General features: G+C 37.9%; 1 protein-coding gene across 1 annotated transcript in view; it reads right to left on the reverse strand.

The window, feature by feature from the left end:
* AHR (aryl hydrocarbon receptor) overlaps nt 1-18,217 on the reverse strand; it is an 85,376-nt gene that overhangs the window by 19,045 nt on the left and 48,114 nt on the right. Inside the window, exons 3-5 of the mRNA XM_073333784.2 lie at nt 14,473-14,588; nt 5,989-6,078; nt 2,500-2,623 (exon numbers count right to left, since the gene is read on the reverse strand). Of these exons, the coding sequence (XP_073189885.1) occupies nt 2,500-2,623; nt 5,989-6,078; nt 14,473-14,588 (330 nt within the window). The remainder of the gene's footprint in view (nt 1-2,499; nt 2,624-5,988; nt 6,079-14,472; nt 14,589-18,217) is intronic.

An 18,217-nucleotide genomic window follows, 5' to 3' on the forward strand; every position in this document is an offset into this window, starting at 1 on the left:
CCTGAATAGTATGGTCTGGGGTAGTCAATTGCTGTCCTGTTATTTCTTAGACTTAATCTTACTCTTAGTACTAACACAGCAGGCTCCCTCCACAGCAGAACTACATCTGAAATTTTGAACATATTTCATGAAAACGTGTTAATAATCCAGATTACCACGCTATACACACAATTTACAATTTAAACGTGAAATGTTTGTACTACACTGAAAACTAATGGTTTCTAACAGAAACTAAATTTTCTGATTTACACGTCCAGTAAATGGATGGCTAGTTGAATGAACTCTTCCTTTCCATTCTGCCCTTAATTCCAGCCATGCCTCACAATAGGTAAAATGTTTGTTCGGTGTCCATAGCAGTTTTATTCTGTTGGTCACTAAAAGTACAAATCAAGACAAATATATGTATACGAGATGACTGAATTAAAATGCTTTCACTAACATTTTGGGGTCCTCGTGATCATAAAAGTGACATCTGTTTTGTATCTGAATTAAATAATAATAAAAAAGACCAAAGAGCCGAAAGTTGTATTTTCCCAATTTACAAGTAATCTGGCATGAAAACCGTTAAAATTTAAAGTAAACTAGAAAGTACTGCATAGCATTAATATTCCTGCTCTGTTCTTGCATTACTTCCATCATTCAAGTGAAAATTGATGCTGAGTTAAGCTATTGTCTTACCTTTTCACACATTTTCACACATTATTTATAAATTGCTCTGTGCTGTTAAAAGGCATTTTTAATCTTGGAATGCTTTTTCACTCTAAAGTAAATCACTCTATACAAATATGTCTTCTGACAACAGCTGTTTGCTAAATTAAGTCCCAACACTAAATCAAAAGACATGTTCACTGTAGAATGTTTTCAGCTAGATGTATAAATTGATCCAGATCTGGTATAAACACTATAAAAACCTAGTTGAGTCACAAACACAAATTAACTGTTTTGTACTAGGCACAAGAACAACTGTGAGGCACACTGAGCTTTAAATGAGCCAAGACCATAGGTCAAGGATATTTGGTCTTCTCCTACCTAGCTTAGTGGACATTTATCTTATTAAATATTTAAGTATGCCATCTGTTTGCAATTGAAGAAGGTTAAAGGGAAATTGGAAAATTTTAAATCAAATTTCCTTATGTAGGTAGATTGACCACAATATGGGTTATTCCTTGTTTGCTGGATTCAAAGTAGAAATAATCCAATAATAAATAGGAAGAGGGGACCTGGCCCACACATTTATAAAACTACAATGCCAAAATACACTTCTCCAAAATGTTTTCAACCTAACAATGGTCTTTGTCCTCTTTGTCATGCAGTTTCAATGGTGAAGGCCCAAATACCATTTTCATTGCTATAAGAAGAGCAGTACGAAAGCCTTATTAAAGCTCAATCTAAGAGTATCACTGAAGCTAGTATATATGATAATTCAAATATAACTTTTGGATAGTTTTCCAAATAATACAAATTGTAAAAATGTTAGCACCAAAGAAAGTATCTCCAAACATGATTCAGTTGTGGGTGGTTGTGCTTTGAGCAGGGGGTTGGACTAGATGACCACCTGAAGTCTCTTCCAACCCTAATCGCCTGTGATTCCATGAAACCACATGGTTACCTGGATACTGACTAGTTTGGTGGCTTTACTAGGAAGGATTCAGTTCCTTTGTTATTACAGGAAGCCAGCCATAAAGGCAGCTCTCCCAGTCCCTATAGGTAGGAGATATATTACTCACTAATTGCTTCTCAATCCAACAGATCAAATTGGCACCTACCCCATGAGGCCAGTTAGGATAGTCTCTGGTCTTAAGGGCCATCCCTCTTGTGTATTCAGCTACCTTTTGTTCTTTTGCCTGCTCCCACCCAGGAGGGGGTGCACATGGGAGAGACTTCATATATGTATGGGGAATAAAAAGTCACTCTTCCACAGCCACCAATGCACTTTTCCAGTGCTAAGATGTGACAAATGCACTGATTCAGCCATCACAGAAGATAGGTCAAAAGTGCTAAAAAGGGATGTCACACAATTTCAGTGACGTCCTAACTGAGCTAACAAATTTGATGTCAAGCTCAGTATCAGGAGAGGATGTGTAATAAATGCATAATTTCATGGAAGGGACACCGCTTCATTTAAAGAGAGATGATTAAGACCTTTACTCCCTCCTGACAGAGATCTTTAGATAAATTGATTGGTTGTTATGTGTGTTCCTATCCTCAGTTTATGAAATAAAATCACATTTGGGCACTTTTGGATACATAGTATCCATCCTAGGCATCACATTATTTCACCCCAATATGAAATTAACAAGTAGTGATGCGATGCACAAGGCTTGGGATCTGCACTTCAAAACAATGATTTTCCACCTGTAATTTTCATTTAAAGTGAAACTAAAATCTTGTTTATGTAAGTGTCATGTTAAATGCTATAAATGGTTATCAGAAATAAGAATTTATTATTCAGAATACAAATACATGAAAGGCAACTAAGCTAGCTGATTGCATTCTCACCTTGTATTCTCTCTGCAGAATCTGAAGGTTGTGCAGGGTTTAACGCCCAATGAAGCTGATGCTGAAACTCAGGTCTGTCTTCTGTATGAATCAATTCAAATACACTCTGGTGTATAATATCAGACTATACACAAAGAAAAAAGTTGAGAGAATAAGACATCTCTGATGACGGTACCAAAGTAGTCATCTTATTGACTTCAATGACATGACTGGTTGCTGAACTGGATATTACAATCCATCTCACTAGAGGTACAATATCATCAATTTGTATTTAAGAAGAAAAAGTTTCATTAAATCATTTGTAAATGCTCAAAAGAATCTAGTCTTGCCCATTAGAATTGAATTCCTTCTTGTTATATTTTGGTTTTCTTCTGACAAAAGCTCAGCATATCTTAATTTATCAAGGTTTTACTTTTCAGTCTTCATTGTCCATGACAGCCTAACAGAAATGTAAAAAAGAAAAAACAGCTTTGCCATATTCAGAAATGACAATGGTAAATACGTCTCCCTCTTTTTTAAAATAGGAGATGAAGTTTAGACTTGAAATTAGACCAACGTTTCTAACTATCAGAGGAGTGAAGTTGTGGAATAGCCTTCCAAGGGAAGCAGTAGGGGCAAAAGACCTAAGATTATGGAGGAGCTGGTATGATGGGATAACATGATTTTGGCAATTAATTGATCTTTAACTATTCACAGTAAATAGGCCTAATGGCCTGTGATGAGATGTTAGATGGGGTGGGATCTGAGTTAGTACAGAGAATTCTTTCCTGGGTATCTGGCTGGTTAATCTTGCCCACATGCTCAGGGTTTCAGCTGATCGCCATATTTGGGGTAGGGAAAGAATTTTCCTCCAGGGCAGATTGGAAGAGGCCCTGGGGGTTTTTCGCCTTCCTCCGTAGCATGGGGCACAGGTCACTTGCTGGAGGATTCTCTGCACCCTGAAGTCTTTAAACCATGATTTGAGGACTTCAATAGCTCAGACATAGGTGAGAAGTTTATTGCAGGAGTGGGTGGGTGAGATTCTGTGGCCTGCATTGTGCAGGTGGTCAGACTAGATGATCATATTGGTCCCTTCTGACCTTAATATCTATGAGCCTAAGATGAAATGGATTTTTTTTAAAGCACATTCCAGTTTATATAGGAGCAAAATAAACACAGTGCCAGTCAGGACTTGAGCACAGTTGCGCTAGGAGACAAGGTTCCGAAGAAACTCACAAATATAAGACAACTATAAACTATGAACGTTGGTTTTGTTTGCCTGAAATCTTTCCCTGTCTAAGGTCCATTTTTATCTTTAATTATTAAACTGCCTTATCTGCAGTAATGGTGACTAAGAATGGGACGTGAGCCAAAAATTAAGAACTTCCTGCATCAGGGGGTGAGAAAGAATTGAAGGAAAACTTTAAAGCTAAGAAAATAATTTCAAAAGCAGGATCAGTAAATTAAGATAAATTTCTGTGCTGTAGGTTCTCTTAGAAAAATGTTTGTTTTCTGTGGTACCAACCATTATATCAACTCACAGTATCTAACAAAGACATAAGGGATATAAGATGGTTTTGGCAGAAGCAACAGTTTAGCTCAAACTAATTAGTTCTTTGATTTATGCATGTTTTATAAAAAAAGTATATATATATATACACACAGAGTATAAGTTTTAAACAAACAATTTAATATTGGTACACAGTGATGATGATTGCGAAGCTTGGTTGAGGTGGAGGAGTCAGAGGGTGGGATATTTCCCAGGGAATGCCTTACTGCTAAATGATGAACTAGCAATTGGCTGAGCCCTCATGGGTTAACATTCACACTCTACAAGGCAGGAGGAAAGGAAGGAGGGTAGACAGAGCCAGAGACACACACCCTGTGTGCGTTTGAGAGACAAAGATGCACTTTTCCCCTTTAAGTATGAAGAGTGGGGTCAGAAGTACACTCTTTGTTAAAAGAAAAGGAGTACTTGTGGCACCTTAGAGACTAACCAATTTATTTGAGCATGAGCTTTCGTGAGCTACAGCTCACTTCATCAGATGTTTACCGTGGAAACTGCAGCAGACTTTATATGATTTCTGTGTGTATATAAAGTCTGCTGCAGTTTCCACGGTAAACATCTGATGAAGTGAGCTGTAGCTCACGAAAGCTCATGCTCAAATAAATTGGTTAGTCTCTAAGGTGCCACAAGTACTCCTTTTCTTTTTGCGAATACAGACTAACACGGCTGTTCCTCTGAAACCACTCTTTGTTAACTAGCTCAACAAGCTGAGACCTGACTGCAGCTGCTGCCTAAGACAGCAGCTCCCTCTGTCCATGTGTCCCCCCTGCTCTATGGAAGATGGGGTAAGCGGGGTGCAGGAGCAGGGGGGAGGAAGACACCCTGACATTAGCCCCCCTCTTCTTCCCCTCCCCCCCACACAGCAAGCAGGAGTCTCAGTCTCCGGGAGAAGCTCCAAGGCAGAGGGCAGGAGCAGCACATGGCAGTGGGGGGAGGGACAGCTGAACTGCCCGCAATTGATAGCCTGCTGAGCAGCTGCTGCATAGGGAACTTAGGGGAGCAGGGAGCTGATGGGGGGCTGCCAGTTCACCCTGGTTCCAACCACCCACCAGGTAGCTCCAACGGGCTGCTCTTCCTGCAAGCAGTGGACAAAGCAGGCAGCTGCCAAAAACTTAGAAGGGAGCATTGCACAACTTTAAACGAGCATGTTCCCTAACTGATCAGCAACGTAACAACGAAACAACGTTAACCTGGATGACTTTAAGTGAGGAGTTCCTGTATATCCAGCACCCCGCAAGACTGAGATCTGTATTAATCCCAGGTGGTGAAGAGATTAAGTACAACTGTACCTTCCAGATATCAGTACGATCATTTTCCACGAAACAGGATTTTTTTTTATTCTGCAGCACAACTTAATTTGTTTGGCTTATATATTAAGTGATATTATCATTAAACAAAAACTCAGTTCCTTCACTTACACAGTGAATTGTTTACAAAAAAGGTACTATACTTAAGAAAAAGAAAAACAAAAACTCAAAGGAACTAAAAAAAACCCAGTAAGCTAACCCAATATATAATTAAACTAACCTTAAAGCATATGTAGTTCATTTTATAAAAGTTTCTATTGAAATTACCTTTCTAGTGAATTACATACCATTCAGCTCCGTAAATTGTGCAGCATTTCATATGACTTCAAACATTTATTCCAGTACAGACAATTTAACTGTGAAAGTTCCCTGACTTGCTTAACATGTTGGAAAAATATTCCTATTTTGCTTGGTGCAAGATCCCTTCTCTACTATATCAGCTAATACTAAAGAAGTATAGTACCAAAGTAATCCAACTCAAAATATTCAATTTAGAGATTTTCCATGTAAATTATCAAAGACTAAATATGAGCACTGAAGCTTTAGGAAATTAAAATCTTCTAGAAATGAATAAAAACTTGTCAGGGCTGGGGAAGGGAGTAGTAAGAGGAAAAAGAAAAAGAAAAAAAGACATACTTGCTGGAACCCCAGATAGTCCTGGATGGTCGAAGAGACATAAAAGACTAGCGCATCTGCTGTAACAACCAGCACAAAGCCATTTAATGCCTGGAAAGAAAAAAACACCAAATCTGTTAGCTTGAAAGACAGAATTCCAGATTAAGTAGTGTTTCCATAAATTCCAGTGTTCCTATAAACCTACTGGCTGCTTTTTCATCTCCAGCTTTAGTTTGAACTGCAATGCATTAAAACAAAGTATCACTTTAAAAGAAATAAAAAATTTCCCTACTTACACTGTTAGACAATTAAGTCCTGATTTTACCAGTACCTTACAAAACTATGCAATTCTGTATAATTCTGAATCTGAAAGAAAAGATTTCATATAAAAAATCTTAAGTACACATTTCTGCATATTGACTTTTTATGCAATAGCTTTAGAGCCATCCTCCTCCAAGCACATAACACCACCACCTAGTTCCTATCTAGCACTTTTTATTATTGCGCAAAATAATAATGTAGAGATGTGTTTTTATAAACTGAGAGGACTTGGTGCTATAGTAATGAACTGTAGTTAAGGATGCAAATATTTATCAAATAACTTCAGAGTGGAAAACTAACAGGCCACTCTAATTTCAAAAGAAAATAAATGCCTGAAAGCCAGGAAATTAACTTAAGTTACATCTTAAAACCTCAGATATTCAAAAGTCCATAAATGCAGGATTAAGATAATCAGGTCACCTCTAACTCTGTCCATAGATCCCTCCTACCCTACACCACCAATCACAAGATAGTCATACCTCTTCAAATCATGTACTGACGATGACTCATGCACCCCAAATAGGTATATGGTAAGTGTAAATTAATTTCTAAAAGGTTAGTTGAAATACTATACTTATACAGTCTATATATTTGAGTTTAATTAATTCCTGATGAAACACCACTAAGGGAAAACACTAAAGTAAGTCCTCTGAAGTTATTTACACCAAGGATGAATTTTGTTCTTGATGTGTTTTTTTTAAATAAAGTCCCAATAATAGAAGAAATAAGGCAATAATGCAGGGTTAGCTCAGACTGCATAACAAATTCTCAATTTTAAGTGCATAACAGATAAACAATTTAAAAATTACCTTTTACTTATTTATAGGCTTGTCCACACCACACTACAAGTACCACAATGAGTGAGGAATTAAAAATAAAGACATAAATACATAAAAACAAAACAAAAAGAACACATTATCTCAGAGTTTTAACCCCAAAAGGGATAAGCACAAAGCAGAAAGAAGTTCACTAGTAACTTCTCTAATGCTACTGATTTTTTGTTGAAGATGTTGAGTTACTATGGTAATGGGCAGTACTATAAAAACCAATATAGATCTAGTTACAACACAATTCTCCCAACCAACGGGTGGTGCAGATGAAACTTTAGTAAGGCTTAGATAGCCCAAACCTTTTACAAAATTAACAGATAAAATCCCATATGCAGTACAAAATGGAACCAAATCTATTTTACTTATAGTGCATAGAGGCCTCACATGGAGAAGCAAGTAAATCAACAAGCTCTATATGATTAAAAAAGCATTTTGCAGATCATTTAAAATATGCAGCTGAAAACCTCTGTACTAGCAGACGCTGCAAGCAAACAATGTTTTTAAAGAGAGTTTCCCCTTTATGAAGAAGTAGACAAAGTGGCTCCTTATTTAAAGTCATGTAAAGGGTAATTTATCTGAGCTCACAATCAATATGGTTCACAGCAATTGTTGTGACAGCAAACAGAACATTTGTGACTTGGCAGCTCATCTAAAAGGTGCTGATTTACTTCCATGGATTCCAGTCAAGATTTTAACAAAAGGTTGGCTCAAGGGACTGAATTAAGTATGTTTTGCCATTTAATTACCATAGTTGCATTTAGAGTTAGACTTTGTCAATGTGTTCAAATAAGCATATTTCAAAACTTTGTTTAGTGTGAAAAATTATTATTTACAACTTCTGGATTACAAAGTAAATGAACGATAAAATACTGTCATGTTTACAAACTAAAGTAAGAGAACGAATCTCACTACAAAGAATTATCCACCACCCCTACCCATTTGTGGTCCTCGGCACAACTGTTATTTCATGAATTCACCCTCCTAGGGTGCATTTACTACTTCAATTTGATCTTCCCATTACCAGGGTTTAATAAGGTCAGGTTAAATAGTCCATTAAATTACCTTTTCGAAGACTCTCTGAACACCTTACATTTAAAAAAAAAATAAAAAATTCAGAAATGTCACGTTTAAAAACTTTTCAAAAATGAAGTGCCCTCCACCTATAAACAGGATATTGCAGTTCTAATCCTGGAAGAATAAGTGACAGTATGAGTTCAAAAGAATCCAGAGTTAAATTAATAGTACAGTCAATCCAAGAGGTCTTCAGATCTCATATAGCTGTCATTTAGTCAGCTATGAGATATATGTAAAGTGCCTTTGTTAAAAGATAATATAAATTAAAAGGGAATACAGTGCAAAAATGTCATGGCCTTTGTTTGGGTGCTCTTTTGATTTGATTTATACAGTACTAATACACCTAAAATTAAAAAATGCTGTAAACTGTACAGTGATTAAATTCTGGCCCAGCAGCTAAAATTAGTAATTTTAGTAAAATTAGTAATTCTGGCCCAGCAGCTAAAAGGTAATTCTATACCTTTTCATCCAGAAGTCAAAGAAAGATTCTTTGCTCACTGTAATATGAAGAGGTCATCTCTCCAGTTTGGAGCAACATATTTTATAGTAAAAGGAAAAGGAGTACTTGTGGCACCTTAGGGACTAAAAAAATGTATTTGATCCTAAGCTTTCATGAGCTACAGGATGAGCTTTCATACTCCTTTTCTTTTTGCGGATACAGACTAACACGGCTGCTACTCTGAAACCTGTCAGATTTTATAGTGGTTCTGATGCCTAGTTCAGAGAAAAATGGCTGTTCATGCCAAAAATGGGTTATGTTAGGTAAGTGGCAACTTCAGTTTCTATAAAATACAAAATAAGTCACTTTCCCAAAGCTTTTATTAGAAAAATAATACTTAATATTCTGTAAACATACAGGTGCCCTACATAAATTTGAACTCTTCTATTTCTTGTTTAGTTACAACAGTTTAATCAGGTCATTTATCTGTTTTTAAAAACTGGATAAAACAAAACGAATTTCACTTTAAACCTAACACCTGGATGTCTCTAGTATAAGTAAGTCCTTTATGTATGGGTGTGTTTTGCTCCTTAAAAGGTAAACTGGTGGCCTTAATACTTCCACATTTGTTCACTATATCTGCTTAGAGTTAAAACAATAATATACTGAAGTACCTTCAATTTTGATTAGCTTTTCTAGTCATTGAGGACATTACTTTTCATCAATATTAATTTATAGTCATTGTTTAAGGATTCTCTCTTTCACTTTCATTTTTTTTAGGGATTGTTTTCAAGACGACAATATCTAAGACAGTATAGACAGAAACAGCGGTAAAGAAAGGGAAAATGTTGGGGGTCATCTTTCTTGATGTTCCTATTGAAAAAGTTGGTGAAGAGGAAACGCCAATTTTTTAAAAAGACTCCGGAGGCAATCCTTTCAACTTCTGTACCAGGCAAATTGGTTGAAACTACAGCAAAGAACAGAATTATCGGAAACAAAGATTAACACGGTATGCTGGCAGAAGAGCCAACATGGCTTTTTTAAAGGGAAATCATGCCTCACCAATCTATTAAAATTCTTTGAGTGTCAACAAACATGTAAACAAGGGTGATCAGTGAACAGTGTACTCGGACTATTACAAAGCCATTGTCAAGGTCCCTCACCAAAGGCTCTTTAAAAAGTAGGCAGTCATGGAATAAGATGGAAGGTCTTCTCATGAATCAGTAACTAGTTAAAAGATAAGCAACAACGGGTACGAATAAATGATCAATTTTCCACAATGGAGAGAGGTACAAAGGGATCCCAGAAAACGGGGTGACTAGGCCAAAAAATGGCAGATGAAATGTAATGGTGATAAGTGCAAAGTAATGCACATTAGAAAATATAGCTCCAATTATACATACAAAATGATGGGGTCTTAATTAGCTGTAACCATTCAAGAAAGATCTTGGAGTAATTTTGGATAGTTCTTGGAAAAATCTGCTCAATGTGCAGCAGCAGCAGACCAAAAAAAATAAAAAATAAAAAATAAAAAACAAAAAAAATGTAACAGTATGTTGGGAACCATTAGGAAAATTATATAAAGTCACTATATAAATCCATGGTGTGCCCACATCTTGAATACTGCATACAGTTTTGTTCACTCAATCTCAAAAAAGATACATTAGAATTGGAAAAGGTACAGAAAAGGGCAACAAAAATGATTAGCAGTACAGATCAGCTTCCATATTAAGATAGATTAAAAATACTGACCAGCTTAGAAAAGACACAACTAAGGATGGATATATATGTCTACAAAATGATGAATGTTGTGGAGAAAGTGAGTAAGGAAGTACTCTTTACCCGTTAACATAATCACTCAATAAAATTAATTGGTGACAGGTTTAAAACAAATATAAGGAAGTACTTCTTCAAACAATACACAGTCAGCCGGTGGAACTCCCCGCCAGTGTATGTTGTGAAGGCCAAAGTATGGGTTCAAAAAAGAATAGATAAATTCATGGAGATTGAAGGGTCATTGATGGCTATAAGCAAAGAAGGTGAGGGACACAATCCCATGCTGCGTGTGTCCCTAAACCTTTGGCTGCCAGAAGCTGGGACTGGATGATCAGGGATGAATCAATAGATAATTGCCCTGTCTGGTTCATTCTCGCTGATGCACCCTGCATTGGCCACTGCTGGAAGACAGAATACTGGGCTATATGGACCAAGGGTCTGACCCAGTATGGACATCTTATGTTCTTATAAATAAAATAAAAATATCAAAATTCAAAGTAGTATATAAAAAACCCAGTCTCGTTCACAACACTTCCCCCTGCCTCCACCTACTCCCTGATACTAAAAAAGTGAATCACAAATTTTAGGTTTTACAATGTGAGCTGAACTTGTATTGCCAAATTTAGGCTTTTTCAAACCACCAGAGAAGACAGGATCTTTCACTCTATACCACCACCTATAAACATTTAAGTCACAGGAAGTACTGCCTAGAGCAGCTCAGCAGATGGTATATTTCATTACACAACTCGAGAGTGTAAGTTTTAGACAGCTAGGTCCAAGATCACAAATTATTATAGGTTTTAACCAATACTTTGAACTACACCTGGAACCACATAGGAAGTCAGGACTGGGTCCAGAAGACTGGTGCTCTGTGGTAACAGGCTGAACCAAATGAGACAAGATGTCGCTTTTTATGCTAACAAGCTTTTCAGTCATTGAAAGAGTACGACCAAGTGACATGTATCACCAGGGTCAGATTGATACTTTGTGGTCCCCACACCGTCCCTGGTGGCTGGGCAACTGCGGGGCCCCAGCTCCAAGCTCCCTCCGTCTACAGGGGCCTGGAACCAGCCGGGAGCTGCGGGGGTGCCCCTGCCAACCAGTGGCAGAGGGAGCTGTGGGGTACCCCCACCGTCCACAGCAGCTCAGAGTTCCTAAATGCTGCGGGGGTACTACTTGTAACTTTTAGGCACCCCGCCGCGCCCTCCTCCCCCAATGCCTAGTGTCCCCTGCACACCCCCTACTGTCCAATACCCCAACACACATAGACCTCCCCCACCCTACACTCTCCAGAGCCCCCTCCACAAATCCACTCTCCCATGCCCCGCCCCACGGCCGCACTCGCCCGTCCTGCTGGGAAGTGTCTGTGTCCGCCGGGCTGAGCGAGGAGTGCTCCAGCAGGGCTGTGTGGAGCTGTCTCCCTCTTAGCTGGCCCTGCCCCGACGGGACCCGGGAGCAACAAAATTTGAATTTTTAGGCACCCCCTCGGCAGGCCTACAGTTCCTAATGGGAAATCGGCCCTGTGTATCGCAGTAATTTGGCTTTGAAAATGCACCCATGGATCATCTACATCAGACAAACAATCCAAGCCCCACAGCCAAATACATATGGATAAAAATTGTTCTAAACTGTATAGTTAAAAAAAGCAAAACACTGTTCCTAGACTCTTTGAATATAGTTGTTCCAAAACTGATGAAATTGTAGCGCTAAAAGTTTCATAGGTATCTCCAAAGAAAGACATTCTCACAGCCCTTTCCCCATTCCTTCTAGTATTAATCCAGTTGTTCAAAGAATTTGGGAAGAAGCCCCAGGGAAACAGACAGTTCTTTCTATAAGAACTATGTTTGATCTTTTGGTTCTTTTTTTTTTTTTACCAGAGAATTGTAGCAGTTCTTTTTCTAACCTTTAGTCAGCACTATTCTCTTTAATTGTTTTGCATTCCCTTCAAGAAATAATTTTGCATTTCTGCTTAACAAAAGAAAATGCTTTTTCTGTCAGATCTGTTCTTTATACAGCTATGCTGCTTTCTGTTTGTAGTCCCATAATCTTCTATATATAAGGACGTTTGTCCCATTATTTTACTGGGAACAGACATTTTCAGTTCCATGATGGCTTCTTCTGCAATCCTCTGGTAAGATCAGTCATGTGAATTTTCAGTAAGTGTCAATGGTTCACAACTTTTGTTATCTAATTCCGTAATACCCAATTATGTATGTCATATGGGCCTGCTGATTTCTACATTAGTAAAAAACTTGGAAAACTAATACTTCCCAACTGGCCAATTTCTGCCTTTAGAATTAAACAAGGAAAGATTATGCATTACAGCATCTATAATGTATTTGTCCCTTCCCCTCACTTCTTATGTTTGTTCCTTACTTTCTCACTCACATTTTTAGTCTGGGAACAAGTTCCCCTTGCACTGGAACTGAGAAGAGAGCTGAAGGCTGTCTTCTGAGGGCTACTTTGCAAATTGTGGTGTAGGGGGGATTCTGCGAGTGGGACTTCAACTTGGTGGAGTCTGCTGGGGGTGGGGGAGGTGGAGCCAGAGCCACAATGCATAATGTTGCATAGACCCTGGGCAGGACAGCTGCCCATAGACAGCCAGGGACAGAATACCATAGTTTAGACAAACCCACCAGGGTAATAAGTTACATAGGCAGTCACTTCAGCCCCTAGATCAGCCCAGAATTTGGAAGGTTGCTTTTAAATGTCAGCTGAAGCCTGAGCTCTGGGACCCCATGAGCCTGCGTTAGCTGATCCGGGCCAGCCAGCGGTGTTTTATTGTACTGCTGACATCCCCACAGAAGCACAGCATGGAATCTCACCCACAGCATCTTTTCTGGATTTTCCATTAACTCTTTTTTGCTTCTAGAACTTGGTCTCATTGCACCAAATTACTTATAGTTCCTCATTCCTCTAAAATTTGGAGAGCACTCTCCTATGGAGGTTATGGAATCTTCACTATTGGAGATTTTTAAGAACAGATTAGACTAACACCTTTCAGAAATGGTCTAGATAATACTTAGTCCTGCCATGAGTACAGGGGACTATACCAGATGACCTCTCGAGGTTCATTCCAGTCCTATGATTCTATGATTATTCCTTATGTGTGCCACTTAAAGGTACAATTGAAGCCCTGCTTTGTATTGTATTCAATAACTAGCAATGGTATCTTATGCTATTATTCACATATTCTCCACCATGCATCTTTAAATAGGTCCACATCAGCCTCCTTGATCAGTTAGAACTATTTTTTTCTTTTGTTTTTAACACTGACCAGTTTAGCTTTATTAGTTACCCAACAAAAATCTGAGCAGAGTTTTGGATCAGTGTGGTATTCTGTGGTTTTGAATACCTTAAGAGTTGATATAGAAAATTTCCATTCTTGAGTTTCTGCAGTCCAGATGGTTTTTAATAGACACCTACTGTATTTTCTCCCTGTTCATTCTATTATAAGCCAAGTAATTTAGCAACAATTGAATTTACAATAGAAATACAAATCAAAACTAATTACAACGGCACTTAGAACACTATAGTTGTTCATAAAACATGGCATGCAAAATAGTTTGAACCCAAAATAAATTCAAACATCTTGAGTATGAAGGTATCAAAAATATAAAAAGTGTTCTACAATGTGCTTTTAAAAAAGTAATGAAATGTTTAAATAAATTCTCAAGTTAACAGCCTCTAAGCTGGGTTACAGATGGCTAGCATTTTAACCCTCCATCAATACAAGGCATGGTTTTGTGTATTTGTTGGGCTTTTTCTTATTTTAAATAATCTGTTAGAGATTAAGGGGTAAGAAAGAACTGGAAGACTATTGGCTGACAGCAGGAAAATAGCCATTGCTATGCTGGATCAGACTAGTGGTTCATCCAGTCCAGGAGCCTGTCTCTTAAGTTAGCTAGTACCAGATAACTCAGAGGAAGGTTCAAGAAATCCCATAATGACAATTACATAGTAATTTGACTATAAGAAGTTTCGTCCTAAACCCCATCAGTTAACTTTTGTAAACGTAACAAAAGGCCTTTCTTCAGCAATTATTATATCCGCTGTAAAACATACCTGTAATAAAAGTTCTCCTTCTAGTAGATGTATGCCTTCTCCAGGCTTAGTTGTTCTGCAGCTGTCCTGAATGCCATTTATCTCAGGTCTGGTACAGTTGGAAGATTTTAATGCAACTATGGAAACAAAACAAAAAATAAAAATCAGTTTTTCTTTGAAGGTCTTAGTAAGCCATGAAAGTGTTAAACTGTAGTTAAAAAACAAAACAAAAAAAACCACACACACAATGAAAAGTTCTTATGTTTTAATACCTTTGTCTGTTTCTATCCTCTCAAAGGCACAAAGTAATAATATGAAAAACAACGTAGATTTTTCAGGTTTTGTAAAGGCTATTTACAGAGTAGAAACTTACACTGCACATCAATGGGACTTTTTTAATAAATCAAAATCTAGTTGTCACAATGGCAGTTTCCTGTTTTGTTATTTAAGACATTTATTTTTCACCACCTTTGCAATATGCATCTTTGCAATATGTGGCAGTTTTCATTTAACATACATTTAAGCATGTGTTTATATGTAAGCACATGCTTAAGTGTTTTCCTGAACTAGGACCCCAGTCCTGGTGGACATCAGGGCATAAATGAGAGCCAGCTACCTGAGTCTCTATCTGGATAAGACAAAAGAGAGATTGGTAGGCTGGGAATAACAGATGGATGATTACGTGGAAATTATATCTGCTGCTATTATTGAGGTTATACATCTGCAACTTATTCCCTGAGTTCATATCATCAGGTGTCATTCACCCTGTGGAGAGAGTGGAATTCCATGTTTAATTAAGATCTGTGGGCCAGGGTATAAATTTCTAGCTTTCACATATGTGAGGATAACCTTCCAAATGCACTGTTGTCTTCCCAAGTCTACAGAAGAGGGTTCCGAGAAATGATTCAAGCATTGGAAAAATTGCTTTATAGTGAGACTCAAGGAGTTCACTATATTAATTTTATCAAAAGTCTATTAAGGGGTGACTTGGTCATGGCCTGACCTACATGGGGAATAGAAACGAGGAGTCTTCAGCGTAGCATACAGAGGTATAACAAGATCTAGATTCATCGATTCCAAGGCCAAAGGGATCACAGTGATCATCAAATCTGACCACCTTCATTTACTAGCTGGAAGTTACAGCTAGACAAATTCAGACTTGAAATAAGGTGCAAATTTGTAACTGATGGTTCCAGTGGTTGGTTTCTATCTATTAAGGGTAATGGTGGATTCTCCATCACTGGGAATTTTTAAATCAAGGTTGGATGTTTTGCTATAAGACATAGTCTAATTCAAACAGGAAAGGCCTATGGCCTGTATTACGTAGGAGGTCAGAGTAGGTGACCACAATCATCCCTATAATCTCCAAATCATTAAATGACAGACTGTTTCATCTTATTGTAATTTGACTATCCAACTCCAATCTTCCAGCAAAAAAGAAATCAAACCTGATCATTCTTACATGGATTTAAAAGAAAAAAATAGAAAAAATAAATTATGCACTAATGTTTACATATTAAAAAAGGAACAAACAAGAGCACAATTAATGTGCTTCTCTGCAATTTACTTTTAATGAAAACCTTCAACAACTTTACAAATAGCACAAAAATAAATCATCCAAATTTTCTTTTTAACAATTGAGCTTCAGGCTAAGCACTTTTCTACTTTCATATGAAGCTAAACTGTAAACATAAGCTATGCAAGCGGGTAAATACAATTTATAATATCTGCATACAGGATTCTTTTTATATAAGAAAATAGGTCCTATTTATAATCTCAAACTTCACTGGTTGTCACGTAATCCTGGATTTATCATCCAATAATAAATCACCCTACCATTGCCAGGAATTTTCCAATGCCGGTAAACACTAAATCCTAGATGTAGTAGAATGAGGTAGTGACCTTTTCTGGCTTTTCTAAAACACAGCAGCTTCGTGATTTTGTGTGCATTTGTCTTGAGTGTGAAATGCGATCTGCTCACACTCATACCAGCAAATGTAAAAGATATTAACTTGATTCAGTTTGTACTATGTCTACAGAAGACAGCAAGTTAAATACAGACACTTTATAGGAGAAGTAATTAAAATGCCCATGTTTAGCAACCATAACCTCTTATCTTTAATTTTAAGTATATGGAGGAAATTGAGTTTAAGTTAGATAAAACTGTGTTGTAGGTAGATGCTGACTTAAATGGTAAATGGCAAATTAGTTTTAAAATCAGATGTTTGCATAGCTAGAAGTACCCATGAAAAAATGAACTGGCTCTTTATTTTCGCAATGGAATTTCCACTTTGAGAAGCCTTGTTTTTTGGTATATTCTTGTACTGCTTGAGATAAAAGAATCTTACAGAATCAGAAGTCAGACACCACAGAGAAAAACACCGCATAAATTGTAGCCTCACCTATCATAACTGTAACCCACTGGTTATGATTCAGAAGAGAGAGGCATGTATGGGGGCTATCACAATTAAAGAGCAGTTGCATTTTTGACCCCTCTCTGATTTCTGAGTACCTGTCCTCAAGCGTTAGGCCCTGTGAGCTGACTTAACTCAGCATGGAATCCCATAAGTCTCAGACTTATAGATTGGGTCCCCAGACTACAGAGCTCTGTGTTCCAATCCTGATAACTCACCAGGCTCAAATGGATTCAATACCTGCAAGTCTTCCCTTTGGGAGGTGTGGCCAATGGTTAATACAGTGACCTGAAAACTTCCATAAAGCAAGTTATTATTTAATCTTAACAGTAGGAACACAAAGCATAAGAGAAAAAGTATTTAAAAACAATGAAAGCCCTCACATACCTATCTTCCCAGTGGCTTGCCATCCCTTGAAGGCCCTAGGGCATCCATTTCCTTCAGATCCCTGGCCTCTACAGCAACCCCAACCACCATTCTCCTTCTCCCTCAAGAATGTCTCATGTCCCCACCAGCAGCCCTTTATCTTGCTTCTTGGGCTTTTGATACTCCTATGATTACAAACTGTGATTCTCCCCCTTAACAAATTGGCCTAGTGAGCTCAACAGGAGGTTAGAAGTCAGATATCAAAGCAAATGAGTATAATATTGTCCTTCAAGTGCATAAATAAATGGGTGGCACTCTGAAGATATTTACCTTGTTCGTGCTGACTCCTTGTAGTCCGACCATAAACCCCTTACCACTGTCAGACAAGCAGAGCCCTATTCCTAAGTGATTACAAAGCACCTCTACATCCATCACAGAAGCTTCGAAAACTGATCAGATTTAAAGGCAGTCCAAACTTATGTGATAGTGAAAAGACCTCCCCCTGTACTGTGTGGAGTCAGATCCCTCGCATCATTTTGGAAGAGAGTCTACCAATGCCGAGATATGCTGTAACGTGTTGTACTATGGCAAAATTCAATGATGGATGTACCACCTTAAACTCTGCCTGCTCTGTACTTTTAATCAGAAGTAACAGTATGAAGACATACTCCTCCTTGGAAGAATGACCACAAGGCTTTTTGGTTAGTAAAACAGGGTATTGCTTATTTTGCCCACACTTATGCGGAGAAGATCCAGAAAACCAGAGAAGCAGCATGGTTTGATGGACTGGATGAAAATGAATCTTAAATTACAAGCTCAGCTCAGCCCCTGACTCAGCATCTGGGTATGTTTCTGAATTTGTCTCCATTTCCCCATCTGAAAAAACCTACCTACATACCTGACAGGGGATTTGTGAGAAACTTTAGCACCAAATCACTAATCTCAGCCTCTTGGACAGATCTCATCACCTTTGCAGTAGCTCAGAC

This window comes from Lepidochelys kempii, chromosome 2 (genome assembly GCF_965140285.1).
Source record: "Lepidochelys kempii isolate rLepKem1 chromosome 2, rLepKem1.hap1, whole genome shotgun sequence".
NCBI classification, from domain to species: Eukaryota; Metazoa; Chordata; order Testudines; family Cheloniidae; genus Lepidochelys; species Lepidochelys kempii.